Source organism: Sphaeramia orbicularis, chromosome 18, assembly GCF_902148855.1.
Source record: "Sphaeramia orbicularis chromosome 18, fSphaOr1.1, whole genome shotgun sequence".
NCBI classification, from domain to species: Eukaryota; Metazoa; Chordata; class Actinopteri; order Kurtiformes; family Apogonidae; genus Sphaeramia; species Sphaeramia orbicularis.
In genome coordinates, this window is record NC_043974.1 from 454,508 (window position 1) to 470,515 (window position 16,008).

Below are 16,008 nucleotides of genomic sequence, written 5' to 3' on the forward strand. Positions count from 1 at the left end.
AGTGGACATTTTTTTAATTTCATGAAAAATATGTTCACAAAAAAAAAAAAAAAAATCAATCACATTGTGTTTTTTTCCACGCCTAAAGAGGAATAAAAACACTCAGGAAAAAAAAAATCTTGATTCAGGTTCTGATAATTCATGCATGAAAGGGTTAAAATCCTTAATTATTAGGCTATTCTCCTTAAACAGCTTGCATGTTATGGACGTTATTTATTTTATTTATTTATTTCGAACATGCAAAGAAACAAAATAAAACGAAACGAAGCAAATTAAGACGAAAACCAAATAACATTTAAATGAACAGACTCTATCTTCAAACACATACAAGTCTGAGTTTAGCTGAAGGAGCAGAAGTATCTGTCAGATGTTCTTCTGGAACTGCTCTGGAATAAGGCACCACAGGGCTGGAGTCCTCCCCTGGTTGCCATGGTTACCACTGCTCCTTTATACTCAGGGTCAAATGCAGAGGACACATTTTCCCACTCAGATCAGTCCAGGGTAACGTCATACTGATGGAGGGGCAGTTTTAGAAGGGGGCTGAATTTGACTGTTTATACTTCGGGGGTGGGGTGGGGTGGGGTGGGGGCGGCATCCCCCCTCATTTGCTGTAACATATCCTGGTCATACAGTCCTTTTTAACAGAGCACGGTTTGGTTAAATCTAATGTGACCTTTGTTTTCCTAGTGAAATCCAGTCTGTGGTGTTTTCTGTTTCAGCTGAGGACAAACAGATGGAAGGGGAGGCCATGTATCGACTGGGACTGGCCTATCAGAGCGCAGGAGACCACCACACCGCCAAACAGGTATGTGAGCATGTGCAAAAGGGATGGAACTGTCCTCCAACCCACTGAGAAGAACGGACCATGGACCAGCACCAACCTGGAAACACACAACCTCCAGAACACAGGTGTCAAACATGTCAAATCTGGCCCCCCAAAGGCTCCGGTCCGGCCCTGGGATCAATTTAACAAATGCAAAAATTACACTGAGGATATGAACAATCACAGACGTTCAAACTGTTCTAGGTCAATTCAACCTAAAGTGGTCAGACCAGTGAAATACTACCAGAATAACCTAGAAATAATGGAAACTGCTCTTTGTTTTAGTGTAAAAAAAAGTTACATTTCACAAAAAAGTTTACATTTACAGACTAACCTTTTAGAAAACATGTGAATAACCTGAAAACTCTTAATACATGTACACTGTAAAAAAAACAAAAAACAAAAAACAAAACCTTTTTTTTAATTTTTTTTATTTTTTAATGTTTAATAAAGAATATTTCCATGTATTAAAACAATCCAATTCCCTATAAATATATATATATATAAATAATTTTCAGTCAGACTCAGTTGTCCAACCCACTGATAAAAACTGTATTTGGACAGTTTATCAGTGCTTATACATGTTATACATTCACAAAAATACATTAATTCAACAGTTTTGTTGTGAAACCTCCTGTAATTACACAAGGTATTTGTCAATGAACAAACAAGTCTGGTTCAACTGACAGAACTAATACTTCTGTTACCGTTGTTATGGAAATGTTCAACTGATAACCCACACACAAACAGGAGGAGAGAAAGTTAGAGTTAAAAGAAATAAATGCATTTATTGAGAAGTCAATCACAGAGAAACTCTGTAAGTGAAGTCTGATTAAACAAGAGAAAACTAAAGATTATATAGAACCAAATCCAACCCCCTCAAACTATGATGTCATTCCTTACGTACATCGTACCACTCCCATACTACTCCTTCTCTGCTCCGTGAAGTGGTCATGATGACCTCTTCACTCTAACCTTGCTTGGATCCTATCTGAAGTACAGGCGCCATCCTCTATCTACACATTCAGACATTTAGGTGTTTGGGTTTTAACTCAAGGCAAGAAAGAACTCGATTCCTGGGTCGGGGGTGTTACAGAGTGGTAAACATCACACATAATGACTAATGACTCAGCATTAAAAGAAGATGTACTAACAGTATTAAAGATTATATTAAAAGTATAAAATATAAAGAGTATAAAATATGAAAAGTAAATTTTTCCACCACACCATTAATTGTCAGTAATTTTATCTGGTTTTATTATTTGTTTTACAGTATTAAACTTTAAATTAACAGTTTAATCTCATGAATAGAAACGAAATATTTGTGAAATTAAGCAACATTTGCAAATGTATTTTAACTGTATTTTTCTGTGAAAAAAGAAAAAAATTCTTTTAAAAAATGTAATTTTTTTTTTTGCTTATTCACAGTTGCAGTTTTTTCCTGTTCTTTTCCATTTGACATGTAAAATCACAGTCTGGTTTTGTCATTTCATTGATATTTTCCTGTATCTGAAAAATACAGGAAAAATCTGTCAAATAAACAGTGAAAATTCTGTTAAATTACAGATTTTTTTTTTAGTGTATGTGGGATTTTACTAATACTCTGCCTGTTACTAAATGTTTGTGTATTTGCAGATCCGCTGTGACCTGTTCGTTGTGATTCACATGTATAAATGTAAACTAAGGCGTATATTGTTAACATTGCACTTTGAATTTTCAGGTTGTTCATATTTGTTCATGTTATGTTCAAGTACAGTTTGTGGATTCAAACATGTTCATTATGGAATTGTACTTTTTTCACTCAAAAGTTCTTCTCCTATTATTTCTGTTCTTTTCCTGGTTCAGCCCAGATTAGATCAGATTAGTCTGAATGTGGAACTGAACTCACAGGAGTTTGACAGACCTGCTCTAGAAGCTGAGTTAGCAATATGTCAAGATCACTGATTCTATTTGTCATTGAAATAATACTAAATTTCAGTTTATGAAACTTATACAGACAGTCAAGTACAAAAATGAACTCAGTTTGTCCGCAGTGTTTCTAAAATTCTGTTCTTTGGGGGGATTCCAATGGAGACGCAGTGTGAACACTGTGTGTTAATGCACAGAAACTTTTACATCTGAAAATAGAAACAAATTATTGTGTCCACAGCCTCAGATTTACAGACTGAAATACTGAATGTGGTTTTGGGCTCTGACAGCAGTATGAAGTGGTTCAGCAGAAGAAAAAAAAAAACCTACACTGTAAAAAAAAATCTGTAATTTAACAGAATTTTCACTGTTTATTTGACAGATTTTTCTGTATTTTTCAGATCCAGGAAAATATCAATGAAATGACAAAAGCAGACTGTGATTTTACATGTCAAATGGAAAAGAACAGGAAAAAACTGCAACTGTGAAGAACCAGAAAATTTACATTTTTTAAAAGAATTGTTTTCTTTTTTCACAGAAAAATACGGTTCAAATACATTTGCAAATGTATCATACTTTCACAAATATTTCTTTTCTATTTAAAATGTTAATTTAAAGTTTAATACTGTAAATAAATAAATAAATAAATAAATAAAACCAGATAAAATTACTGACAGTTAACGGTAACAGAAGTATTAGTTCTGTCAGTTGAACCAGACTTGTTTGTTCATTGACAAATATCTTGTGTAATTACAGGAGGTTTCACAACGAAACTGTTGAATAAATGTATTTTTGTGAATGTATAACATGTATAAGCACTGATAAACTGTCCAAATACAGTTTTATCAGTGGATTGGACAACTGAGTCTCACTGAAAATTATTACCTCCGCCAAGGAGGTTCTGTTTTTGCCAGGGTTTGTTTATTTGTCTGTTTGTCTGTCCTCAAAAAGTTATGGACAGATTTGGATGAAATTTTCAGGGTTTGTTGGAAATGGGATAAGGAAGAAATGATTAAATTTTGGTGGTGATCGGGGGTGGGGGGGCCCAGGGGGGTCCCATTTCCAACCAACCCTGAAAATTTCATCAAAATCTGTCCATAACTTTTTGAGTTATGTTGCACACTAACGGACAGACAAACAAACAAACAAACCCTGGCAAAAACATAACCTCCTTGGTGTGGGGGGGGCCCACAGGGGGGGCCACTGATCAGCCTTGGCGGAGGTCTGCGCTCTCCGAGTGCTTCTAGTTTATATATATATTTATAGGGAATTGGATTGTTTTAATACATGTAAATATTCTTTATTAAACATTAAAAAGTCAAAAAAAAATATGCAAAATCTCATGTAAAGTTAGGGCAAAAAACTGTATTTGAATTATGGAAAATTACTGTATTTTTATCAGATGGTTATTTTCTCTTATTTAACAGTATTTTTTCGGTGCCCCAGCTGAAGGAATAATACTGTTTTTTTACTGTTTTTTTTGTTTGTTTGTTTTTTTACAGTGTATGATCTCCTCACTTTTGCTCTGACAGCATGAAGTCATGTTTCTACCATGTGTGTGTACATGTGTGTACATGTGTGTACATGTGTGTACATGTGTGTGTTTGTGTCCAGTACTTGAAGGCCTACACACAGGTGTGCTCAGCTCTGCAGGATGGACCAGGCCTGGCTCTGGCCTACACAGCTGTGTCTAAGTCCTTCCAGAGGTAGGACCTCAGGCTTCTGCTTTGGGGGGGGGGTGTCTGTGGTGTTACTGGTTATGTATGTGTGGACCTACGCTGCTTTCGACCTCCGCGACTCTTACTACAGTGTTTGTCAAATGGTGGCGGTTGACGTGTGTTTTTAGGCCAGCAGAGGAGGCCTTGCAGGCCCTGAAGGACCACCACTGGAAGAAGTCCAGGGGGAACTAGAAATAGACTGAACAAGTTTTCATGGACTGAAGACAACATAAACAATGAGACTTCATACTGAAATATAAAACACAATAAATACATTCATATACTCAAACTGACACTTCTGACCTTATTTCATTTCAATAGTTTCAAAAACTCAGAGCGCCCCCCCCCCCCCCCCCCCCCCCCAAGCTTTGGTAACATTTTAAGAACAATTCTATTTCATATTATTCAAGATGAGTTTATTTGAATAATTCAGTAATTCTGTTTTGTTGTTGAGGAAAGGTTCATTTATTCGTTATTTTTCTTATCCATGAAAGAGGGCACTTTTAATTTATATTTTGACAAATTTACTCATACAGGTTTGTTCTATTTCATATATTATAGTTCAATATATGTAGTTTGTTTACAAAGTACAAAGGACTTGGATATAAAATGTATTTCAGGGGGTAGTCCACTGTAAAAAGTTGAAGAACCTCTGGACTACTAGATAAGTGTCACTGCAGAGCAAGGTTCTAACAGTTCTGGATTCTTCATTCTAGTTTAGTTTGATTTAGTTTGGACTTTTTTTTCTCTAATTCAGTTCATTTTAATTCATTTTTAGAGCAGGTTGGATAGTTTTTATTAGTTTTCGTTATTTTCTAAATGCTTAGTTTTAGTTTAGTTGTAGTTTAGTTTAGTTTTAGTTTAACTTGGTTTTAGTTTTAGTTTAGTTTAGTTTAGTTTTAGTTTAGTTTAGTTTAGTTTAACTTGGTTTTAGTTTAGTTTAGTTTAGTTTAGTTTAGTTTAGTTTAGTTTAGTTTAGTTTGAGTTTAGTTTAGTTTTAGTTCAGTTTCAGTTTAGTTTAGTTTTAGTTTAATTTAGTTTAGTTTAGTTTTAGTTTTAGTTTAGTTTAGTTTTAGTTTAACTTGGTTTTAGTTTAGTTTAGTTTTAGTTTAGTTTAGTTTAACTTGGTTTTAGTTTAGTTTAGTTTAGTTTAGTTTTAGTTCAGTTTAGTTTAGTTTTAGTTTAATTTAGTTTAGTTTTAGTTTAGTTTAGTTTTAGTTTAACTTGGTTTTAGTTTAGCTTAGTTTAGTTTAGTTTTAGTTCAGTTTAGTTTAGTTTTAGTTTAATTTAATTTAGTTGTAGTTTAGTTGTAGTTCAGTTGTAGTTTAGTTGTAGTTCAGTTGTAGTTTAGCTGTAGTTTAGTTGTAGTTTAGTCGTAGTTCAGTTGTAGTTCAGTTGTAGTTCAGTTGTAGTTTAGTTGTAGTTCAGTTGTAGTTCAGTTGTAGTTTAGTTGTAGTTCAGTTGTAGTTCAGTTGTAGTTTAGTCGTAGTTCAGTTGTAGTTCAGTTGTAGTTCAGTTGTAGTTCAGTTGTAGTTTAGTTGTAGTTCAGTTGTAGTTTAGTTGTAGTTCAGTTGTAGTTTAGCTGTAGTTCAGTTGTAGTTTAGTCGTAGTTCAGTTGTAGTTCAGTTGTAGTTCAGTTGTAGTTTAGTTGTAGTTCAGTTGTAGTTCAGTTGTAGTTTAGTTGTAGTTCAGTTGTAGTTCAGTTGTAGTTTAGTCGTAGTTTAGTCGTAGTTCAGTTGTAGTTTAGTTGTAGTTCAGTTGTAGTTCAGTTGTAGTTTAGTTGTAGTTCAGTTGTAGTTCAGTTGTAGTTCAGTTGTAGTTTAGTCGTAGTTCAGTCGTAGTTCAGTCGTAGTTCAGTTGTAGTTTAGTTTAGTTGTAGTTCAGTTGTAGTTCAGTTATAGTTCAGTTGTAGTTTACTTGTAGTTCAGTTGTAGTTCAGTTGTAGTTCAGTTGTAGTTTAGTTGTAGTTCAGTTGTAGTTCAGTTGTAGTTTAGTCGTAGTTCAGTCGTAGTTCAGTCGTAGTTCAGTTGTAGTTTAGTTTAGTTGTAGTTCAGTTGTAGTTCAGTTATAGTTCAGTTGTAGTTTACTTGTAGTTCAGTTGTAGTTCAGTTGTAGTTCAGTTGTAGTTCAGTTGTAGTTCAGTTGTAGTTCAGTTGTAGTTCAGTTGTAGTTCAGTTGTAGTTCAGTTGTAGTTCAGTGGTCTCTTTTCTCTTCTTCTCTGTGCTCCTATTCAAATCAATCCCAGACAGGACTCTGCTGCTTTAGTCTCCATGTTTCCAGGTAGAGTGGGGACCAGAAGACGACTGGAAACCACAAGTGAACACAAGTGACGGAGCAAAAAGTGTCGTATGGAGACAGCACAGAAAACTGAGAGAGACAAAGAAATCCATTGAACATCAATCTGACATTGACAAAGACCAAAACCAAGGGAATTTGATCCAGAATTTTCATCTGTTTTAGTTAGTTTAGTAAACACACAATACAGTTTCAGTTAGTTCTGTTTTTTTCTGTTAATTCTAGTTTTTATTTATTTCAGTTAATGAAAATGTTTTAACCATTCTAGTTTTGGTCATTTCATTAGTTTCGTTAACGATAATAACCTTGGTACTTAGGAGATACTTCATGTGAGGACTGGTTTCTGAAAGATGAAAAGCTGTTGTTAATGCTTTTGACAGTAAAAAGACTCTCAGGAGAAAATGGTTCAAGTCTGAAGCACCCACAGCAGAAGAATGGGTGGACATGGTACAGGACATTTACACTCTGGAGAAGTGGACATCTGGTTTTAAGGGTCAAAAGGAATCTTTTTTCACTATTTGGTCAAAATGGACAAACGATGTTAAATTTGTAATGGATGTGAAGTGACCACATGGGTGATGTGAAAACATTTACATGACATTCATTTGTGTTGAAGTTCTTGTAAACATACACACCTGAACACATGCAATGACAACAGCTCAGATAAGGACATATGTTTAACATATATCCTGACAATTCTAGTTTTGGTCATTTGGTTAGTTTTTGTTTACGATAATAACCTTGCTACAGATGTTTGTTTTGTGTGTGTGTGTGTGTGTGTGTGTGTGTGTGTGTCAGTCAGGGGAAAACAGATGAGTCGATCCAGTGTCTGCAGACGTTAAAGGACATCTGCTTCAGGAACAGCATGCCGCTCATCCTGTTGGACGTCTGCATGTGTCTGGGTGATATCTACTACAGCAGGGTACGAACACAGAGAGCAAAACAAAGAGTGAAAAGGCTGCAGTCTTCTTCTGCCTGTGTCCATGAGTTTGTGGTGCACCTTCCGCACTAACAAGTGCATTTGACTGAATCCAAACCCGAAGGCTGACAGCCTCTTTGTGCAGCGCTCCCTTCAGCTCATCCAGTCTGTGTCCTTGTGTTTGTGTAGAATCAGTTGGAACAGGCTGTGGAACACTACCTACAGAGTTATCAGATAGTCACTGAACTGAGACACACTGAACTCATGCACAAAACACAGGTACGTATGGTCACGTCTGTGTGCACTGTAAAAAAAATCTGTCATTTAACAGAATTTTCACTGTTTATTTGATAGATTTTTCCTGTATTTTTCAGATCCAGGAAAATATCAATGAACTGACAAAAAACAGACTGTGATTTTACATGTCAAATGGAAAAGAACAGGAAAAAACTAGAACTGTGAAGAACCAGAAAATTTACATTTTTTTAAAAGAACCTTTTCTTTTTTTACAGAAAAATACAGTTCAAATACATTTGCAAATGGATCGTAATTTCACAAATATTTCTTTTCTATTTATGAGATTAAACTGTTAATTTTAAGTTTAATACTGTAAAAAAAAAAAAATAAAACCAGATAAAATTACTGACAGTTAACAGTAACAGAAGTATTAGTTCTGTCAGTTGAACCAGACTTGTTTGTTCATTGACAAATATCTTGTGTAATTACAGGAGGTTTCACAACAAAACTGTTGAATAAATGTATTTTTGTGAATGTATAACATGTATAACAGTGGTTCTTAACCTGGGTTCGATCGAACCCTTGGGGTTCGGTGAGTCAGTCTCAGGGGTTCGGTGGAGGTCAAGACACACACTCGACAACGGCAGAAGTCACACTGATTTGCAGTAAATATTCATTATTATTGTAGCCTGATGGAAATTAGGTGATGGGTGTGTGTTAAAATGTTCAAAATGATAAATAGCATAAATACAATAAGTTCATTATTGGAATACATAAGGTTAAAAATTAAAACCATTTCAGTGTGGTTGTATTAAAAAAGGTCATGTCTTTGTGAAAAGGTATGGAATTTGTTGTGAGTTCATGCACTGTATTGGTTTTGTTCTTTGAACACAGTGATGTTAATGCACGGTTCATTTTGTGCACCAGTAAAACATATACCTGTGTCTTGAATTTGAAAAAAATCATATTTTATTTTTTAATAAAGAAGGGTTCGGTGAATGCGCATATGAAACTGGTGGGGTTCAGTACCTCCAACAAGGTTAAGAACCACTGATGTATAAGCACTGATAAACTGTCCAAATACAGTTTTTATCAGTGGATTGGACAACTGAGTCTCACTGAAAATTATTTATATATATATATTTATAGGGAATTGGATTGTTTTAATATATGTAAATATTCTTTATTAAACATTAAAAAGTCAAAAAATATGCAAAATCTCATATAAAGTTAGGGGAAGAAACTGTATTTGAATTATGGAAAATTACCATATTTTTATCAGATGGTTATTTTCTGTTATTGAACAGTATTATTATTTAACGTTTTTTTGGGTTGTTTTTTTTTTTTTTTACAGTGTATCACAACTCTGTGGATAAGTGAGTGCATCCCTTCTCAGATGCATTTTTCATTTGAAGGTTTTTATGCAGTCCTCACCTTTGCTGTTGCTTGTCAGTTTATACTGATTCCAGGTCAAGAAGACATTTATCTGAGGAGAGACGTGTGGTTTACTGAATGTTTTGAAGTCATCTGACAGGAAAACATGGCCCTTCTTCAGTGACTCACTGCCTTCTCTTCTCTTCCTGGTGTGTGGGACTCTCTCAGGTGTTAGTGGGAATCGCTCGTGCTCGCCTCCTGATCCCAGAGTTCAGCACTAACGTACTGTCGACCTCACCCAGCGCTGTGCAGCAGCTGATGACCTGGAAGGAGACCAGACAATGGAAGGGTCCATGTGCACACCCTGAAGAACACACAGCAGACGCACAACACTGGCTCCAACCCTGATGAAAATACAAATATATACCCAGCATGGCTGTTTTTACTGCGAAAACCCATTAAATGTTAAGGGACGTCCATTCCATCTAAATAAAAAGATTTCCTCCTACACTGTAAACCCAGACTGTGTTTTTACTAAAATGCTTTAATTCCAATGTCCTTAAATGATTTCAGTTTGATTCCATTTCTATAAAATGTTCAGTCTATTCTACTCATTTGTAGACATAGTGGAAAGTATGAAACAGTTTCAGCTGAATGATTTAAATCCCTCAGTTTTAGTCCTGACCACACCTTTGTGTCTGTGCAGTGCATTGTGGGTATTGCTCATGATGATTTTTTTCTTTTTTTTTCATAAATGTCAAATATAGATGCGTATAATGCTTTTCCGAGCATAACAAAGGAAGTACATGACAGTGTTAATTCAGCACTATTCCACAGCTGAATCCCACTGATTTGCTCTAATACAAAACGAAAAACTCACAATATAAAAGTTTTATTTACACACCTTTAGCACTGTTCCACAGTTGAATCCCTTTAAAAGAAATGCACCTTCTTTAAACTTCTTTTTTGTAGCTTTTTCTAACACAAATTCACATCCATCTTTCAACTCTTATTCACTTTCAGATGCTATAAAAAACAACCTTTTGCACACAATCTGGTAGTTTTTTTTTTTGTTTTTTTTTTTTTTGCTTAAACATGATTTGCATTATTCTATAATAAATCAAATCTGTAAACTTCAAATCATGACAATTTAAAAATAATGGATTAGTATGATCATAATATCCCACTTTATTTATGACACCTATGGCTCGTTTTTGTTGTAAAACAGTTTTATCAGTTGTGGTTTTAAAAGCAGATCTCCATAAAAGTTAATAAGGAAGTCTCAGTGAGCAGTAAGCTAAATATAAACCTTTGGGATTTGGAATGTCTTTTTCTTTTTTGTGTTTTTCTCCTTTTTTTCCTCTCCTTTTTCAGTGTACAGTGTGTTGTTGTTGTCCATACTGCCTTTACGGTAATGTACATGTAGTTGCGGCACTTTTCCACTCTTTACGGCCCGGCGGTTGCCCACGTGTCCGGAAGTGGCTCTGCTTCGGTTCTTGTGTTTTCAGGCTGAAAATCCGACACTGAGGAGCCGAAGAGTTGTCAAACTTCGGTCCGGCTGGTGTGAGTGGACCTGGGGGGGGTTGACCCGGTTCAGCCCGGGTCTGGGCCTGGACCATGGGCCTGCTGGCACGGATCCGGAAGGAATGGTTCATTATCGGGATAGTCCTGGTCATCTTATCGGCCAAAGTCCAGCCGAGCTTCGGTGTCAAAGGAGGTGAGAGGGTCCGAGTTAGGAATCACTCTGAAGCATTTTATTTTATTTTATTTATTTGACCAGGTCACACCCTACAGTTTAATCGGTTTACTTTAGTCATGTGTTGAACACAGTTTGCTTTAGTTTCATGTATAGTAGTTTTAACAACACTCACATCACACAGATTAAAGCAGGACATTTTCCAGTCCATAAACTCCTCTGCACACATCAGCTCTGCAGTATTTCTCCAGTTCCAGAGTCATGTGTTAGACAGAACCACAGTGTGGAGTTTGGCTCATCAGTTCAGTCCATCACCTCCATACTCCTGGTGTGTTCTGACTGTGGGAACAATAACAGGATCAGTTAGAAAGGACATTTTTGTGCCGAAAGAGACGAAAATGTAGATGTTGAAAATGAAATGTCAATAAATGGTTATGTTTGTTTGACTGAAGAGAATCTGTAAATTTCATACTTTTGTGAATGGGAATATAAACTGTGTGTGTGTGTGTGTGTGTGTGTGTGTGTGTGTGTGTGTGTGTGTGTGTGTGTCAGTTTAAGGACACGTTGCACTCAGATGAAAACACACCATCACGCCCCACAGCGGATGCCATTATTTAATGATGTGCGATCCCGTGTGCGCGCTCACAAATACTATGCCACCGGTTAGTTTAGTTACAGACTGAAATGAGAACAGCTGTTACCCACCTGTGTGTAATCAGATTAGGACTAAAGGAGGAGAAGTTCACTACATTTAAAGTGGAAGGTGTGTAATGATAAGACTGTTGTGGTTGTAGTGTCAGAGTTCAAACCAGTTTATGACCTTAAACTGATAAATGCACTCAGATAAACTGAAGCAGCTCCTTCATATCTGACCTGCTAGATTAGATAAACCTGTTCTGCTACTGTTCGGATGATGCAGACTTCTACTGCTGCTCACACACAATAACAATTTATGTCACAGTTTCAACATTCTTCTGTCATACTGAAGTTTGTCCTGAATAATTCTAAACACCAGAAAACTTTGTGGTGGTCAGTGTTGGAAAAAGGAAGATCCGTACCCAAAATTTTAATTAGTAGGGCTGTTAGAAAATATCGGTTCTACAATATATCGCGATATTTCATTTCACAATACTGTATCGATATTAAAAAGTACTGTATGGATATTTTTAGGGATTTATTCAAATGCAGATATTGTGGAGGTTCATTTGTGTTTTTTTGTTTTTCTTTATTGTTTCTATCTTATTTCTTATTATTTAACACTGTTTTATTCAATAGTGTTTATTTGAATCCTCCTAAAAGCATTTTTTTCTGTGTGAGAGGCAGATGTTGGTTCCTTTGTTTGGATTGAACTCAAATCCTGTTCTGATGTTAGTTGTGAACTAATAGAATCTGAACATTTGAACAGGATCTGAAACTGGAATGTCTGGAAAACAGAATTTCACTTTGAACACAGTTTGAACATTCGCTGATAGAACATTAGATCCTGTTGGGATCAAATACAAATGTGTTTAGGATTTGTGCAAATTTATGGTATAATTAAATTTTTCCAGGAAATAATCATTAAAAAAAGGCCTTTTTAACAGTATCATTATATATCATGATATATCATATCATAATCCTAGTATTGTGATTTGAATCATATCACCAGATTCTTGCCCATGCACAGCCCTAGTTTAGGACATTGTTGATTGTGTTTAGAGTGAGAAACAGACTTTTGCAAATTTGCAGAGATTATTCGTTTTAGTATGACAGGATGAAGAACATAGAAGGAGGTTTAATTTGAAACAGCAAAGGGTTTGAACTAATATAAAGAAAATGTGTATTTGTGTTGTGGGTGTCAGAATGTGGAATTCTGTGGCAGTGGAAGAGAAGAGCTGTACAAATATTTTTCAGTTTAAGAGGATGTATAAGGAAAGAACAGAGAAGCTTTATAAAAGCATGAAATGAAAGAATTTAACTTATGGATTTTGGATTTGTTTCATTTGCATTGACTGTAGAGCTGTGTATCGGCAAAAATCTGGCGATACGATAAAAATCACAATATTAGGATCACGATATGATATGTCATGATACTGTTAAAAAGACAATTTTTTGTTTGCTTCATTTTTTTAATGATTATTTCTTTGAATAAGTGAATTACACGATAAATCTGCACAAATACTAAACACATTTGTATTTGATCCCAACAGGATCTAATGTTCTGTCACCAAATGTTCCAACTGTGTTCAAACTGAAATTCTGTTTTACAGACATTACAGTTTCAGATCGTGTTCAAATGTTCAGATTCTATTAGTTCACAACTAACATTAGAACAGGATTTGAGTTCAATCCAACAAAGGAACCAACATTATTGAAGAAAAGAGTGTTAAAGAATAATAAAGAAAATGTAAACAAAAAACAACAATGAATCTCCACCATATCTGCATCTGAATAAATACCTAAAAATATCCATACAGTACTTTTTAATATCGATACAGTATTGTGAAATGAAATATTGCGATATATTGCAGAACTGATATTTTTGAACAGCCCTCATTGACTGTCATGTAAACAGTTTATTGTAATAACTGTAACGGTAACATATCTGATGGAAGCAGATGTTTGAAGGAAGGGACAGGTGTTAGAAGTGTTCTTCATTCTGCTCCTGTCCAATCATTTAGGTTGGAATGAATAAATAAAATGAAAATGAACTGAAAATGTGTTGTTCTCTTGTTCTTCCCTCTTCTCTCTCTCTCTCTCTCAGGTCCTCTTAAACCAGAGGTCACCATAGCGTACATCGCCGTCTCACTCATTTTCTTCAACAGTGGCCTGTCATTAAAAACAGAGGTACAAGCGCTCATACTCTGAATTGACTTTGTGATGAATGTAGTACACTGGCAGAGGCAGTGAATTCTGCTCCAGTCTGTTAGAGGGACAGAATGAATGTGGGTTTCACATCCAGACTGGAGCCAGACCTGTTCAGACTGTTTCTGTTCCTGACTCCAGCTGCAGTGTGTGTGCACAGTAGTCCCATCACAGGTCCTGTAATGTACGAGGGAAATGAACTGAACATGTTCTCATCTGACACACACTGAGCACAGACATCCACCAATCACAAGCCTTCTGTATCAGTTTGCTGAAACAGACCACGCCCCCTGCACATGGAGTGAGTCACTGGTAACAACAATGAAAAAACAAAAGAGCGACGAACAAAAGAAAATCACTGAAAACAGACTTGGGGCCAAAAACAAAAGCAATCTGGAATGTCTGGAAATATTTCAGCTACAGAAGGATGAGATTAAAACATGTGGGGCGGCCATGGTTCAGATGGTAGAGGGGGTCGTCCAATAACCGAAGGGTTGGCGGTTCGAATCCCGCTCAGTCCATGTGCTGTTGTGTCCTTGGGCAAGACACGTCCCCCTCCTTGCCTCCAGTGCTGCTGCTCACACTGGAGTATGAATGTGTGTGAATGTTCAGAGGTGGAAGGGGCCCCAGGACAGCTGTGGATACAGATGGAGTTTACCTCCACCAGAGGGAGGATGTGAGAGTGGATGAAGAATGGATCCACTGTACGCACTTTGACTATGTGTTCACAGAAAAGCACTATAGAAATCTAATCCATTATTATTATTATTATTATTATTATTATTATTAGGGCTGGGCAAGTTAACGTGTTATTACTGCGTTAACGCATTCATTAAATAACGCCGACAATTGTTTTTTTTCATCTCCCGTTAATGCCGTTCTGCCTTTCAAGCAAGTCTTAGTTCATTTATACATACGGACTCATGCTTTTATTTTGGCGCTCCACACGCACCATGCGCTGGTGTAGCTGAGAGGAGAAAACTGTCCGAGTAATGCGGAATCAAACTGTGTGGAACTCCTGCAGTTCAACGCCTGTATGTGTCAATCATTCTGTTGTTTCTAAATAATTTCACATGCAAACGTGCCGTTAGAAACATGTTTATGACGTTATTTTGGATGTGTTTATTACAATGTGTTATTGACATGTTTACGCTAATTCGTTTATGCTAGCAGTAGCAGATGGGTTGCTAATTCTTTATACAGGCTCATGCTAAGTTTATGTAAATTCATTGGTTGTGTTTAATATGCCAGCCTTTGAACTGACCTGTACTTATTTATGATGTGATTGTTATATTAGCAGTCAATTTGAGTTTAGAATAATTACAGCTATGCATTCTCTGTGAATATGCATATCATTAATAGACATAGCTAATTGATTTATTTTGTCTTTATTTTATAGTTCCACTTTGTCAATCTGCATGATGTCAAGTATGTACATTAAAGCTGCAGACTTCAGAGCACAGATCTGGCATCGACAGTTCAGAGTTTAGCTCGCTGTCTAGCTCAGACTAAGTACAGACGTCTTAGCGAGGACAGTACAATTCTAACTCCTATTCTTCTGCTTGTGTGCATGTAGCGATTAGCTGCAGATAGACAACAGGTTTAACAAGAAAAGACGGACGCCCAAAACTTGTGTCCAAATCTGTTCCTGTAGACTCACTGTAAAACTGACGCATACAAACAAAATATGTCTGAGTTCTGTTCACTGCCTTAGTACATTTACATGGCATTATACATTTAAATGAATGGGAAAAGATCACTAGTTCGATGCTAACTTGAATGGGAAAATCCATAGACATGCTAACGATTAGCATTTACAGAGTAATTTAAGATTTACAACGTGTTTTTATCCAACAACAAAAGTTCACATCAGAGATATTTGATACTATTCATTCTGACAACAACTGAACAGAAAATACTCACAGACAAACGTTTACCTGTCCGTACAAACAGAGTGAAAGAAACGTGTCTGTTAGTTCCTTGTTATGTCTGAACTGACTACAGGAACACCAAAAGGACAAAACATACGTTAGTGCAATTTATTCCCACCACTAGAGGGCCCCCTTTGTTTACTCTGAACAACTGAACATCACATATTATTGTTCTTATTAGTATTAGTACTGATTAGTGGGACTAAGACTCCTGTCAATCACTCACAAGTGTAAATAAACATGTGTGGACATAAACATGTGTA

The 16,008-nt window shown here is 36.1% G+C and overlaps 2 protein-coding genes across 3 annotated transcripts in view; both read left to right on the forward strand.

Annotated features, from left to right (window-relative positions):
• The first annotated feature begins 429 nt into the window (after nt 1-429).
• ttc29 (tetratricopeptide repeat domain 29) lies at nt 430-9,682 on the forward strand. The gene is made up of 6 exons (XM_030162808.1): nt 430-501; nt 720-809; nt 4,346-4,437; nt 7,543-7,666; nt 7,853-7,942; nt 9,503-9,682. Exons 1-6 carry the CDS (start codon nt 430-432, stop codon nt 9,680-9,682), a joined length of 648 nt encoding a protein of 215 aa, XP_030018668.1.
• A 1,061-nt stretch (nt 9,683-10,743) lies between these two features.
• Nucleotides 10,744-16,008, forward strand: part of LOC115438139 (sodium/bile acid cotransporter 7-A-like) — a 28,942-nt gene continuing 23,677 nt past the window's right edge. For both annotated transcript variants that reach the window (XM_030161549.1, XM_030161550.1), the window contains exons 1-2: nt 10,744-10,991; nt 13,714-13,796. In XM_030161549.1, the coding sequence (XP_030017409.1) occupies nt 10,892-10,991; nt 13,714-13,796 (183 nt within the window). In that variant the 5' untranslated portion in view covers nt 10,744-10,891. The remainder of the gene's footprint in view (nt 10,992-13,713; nt 13,797-16,008) is intronic.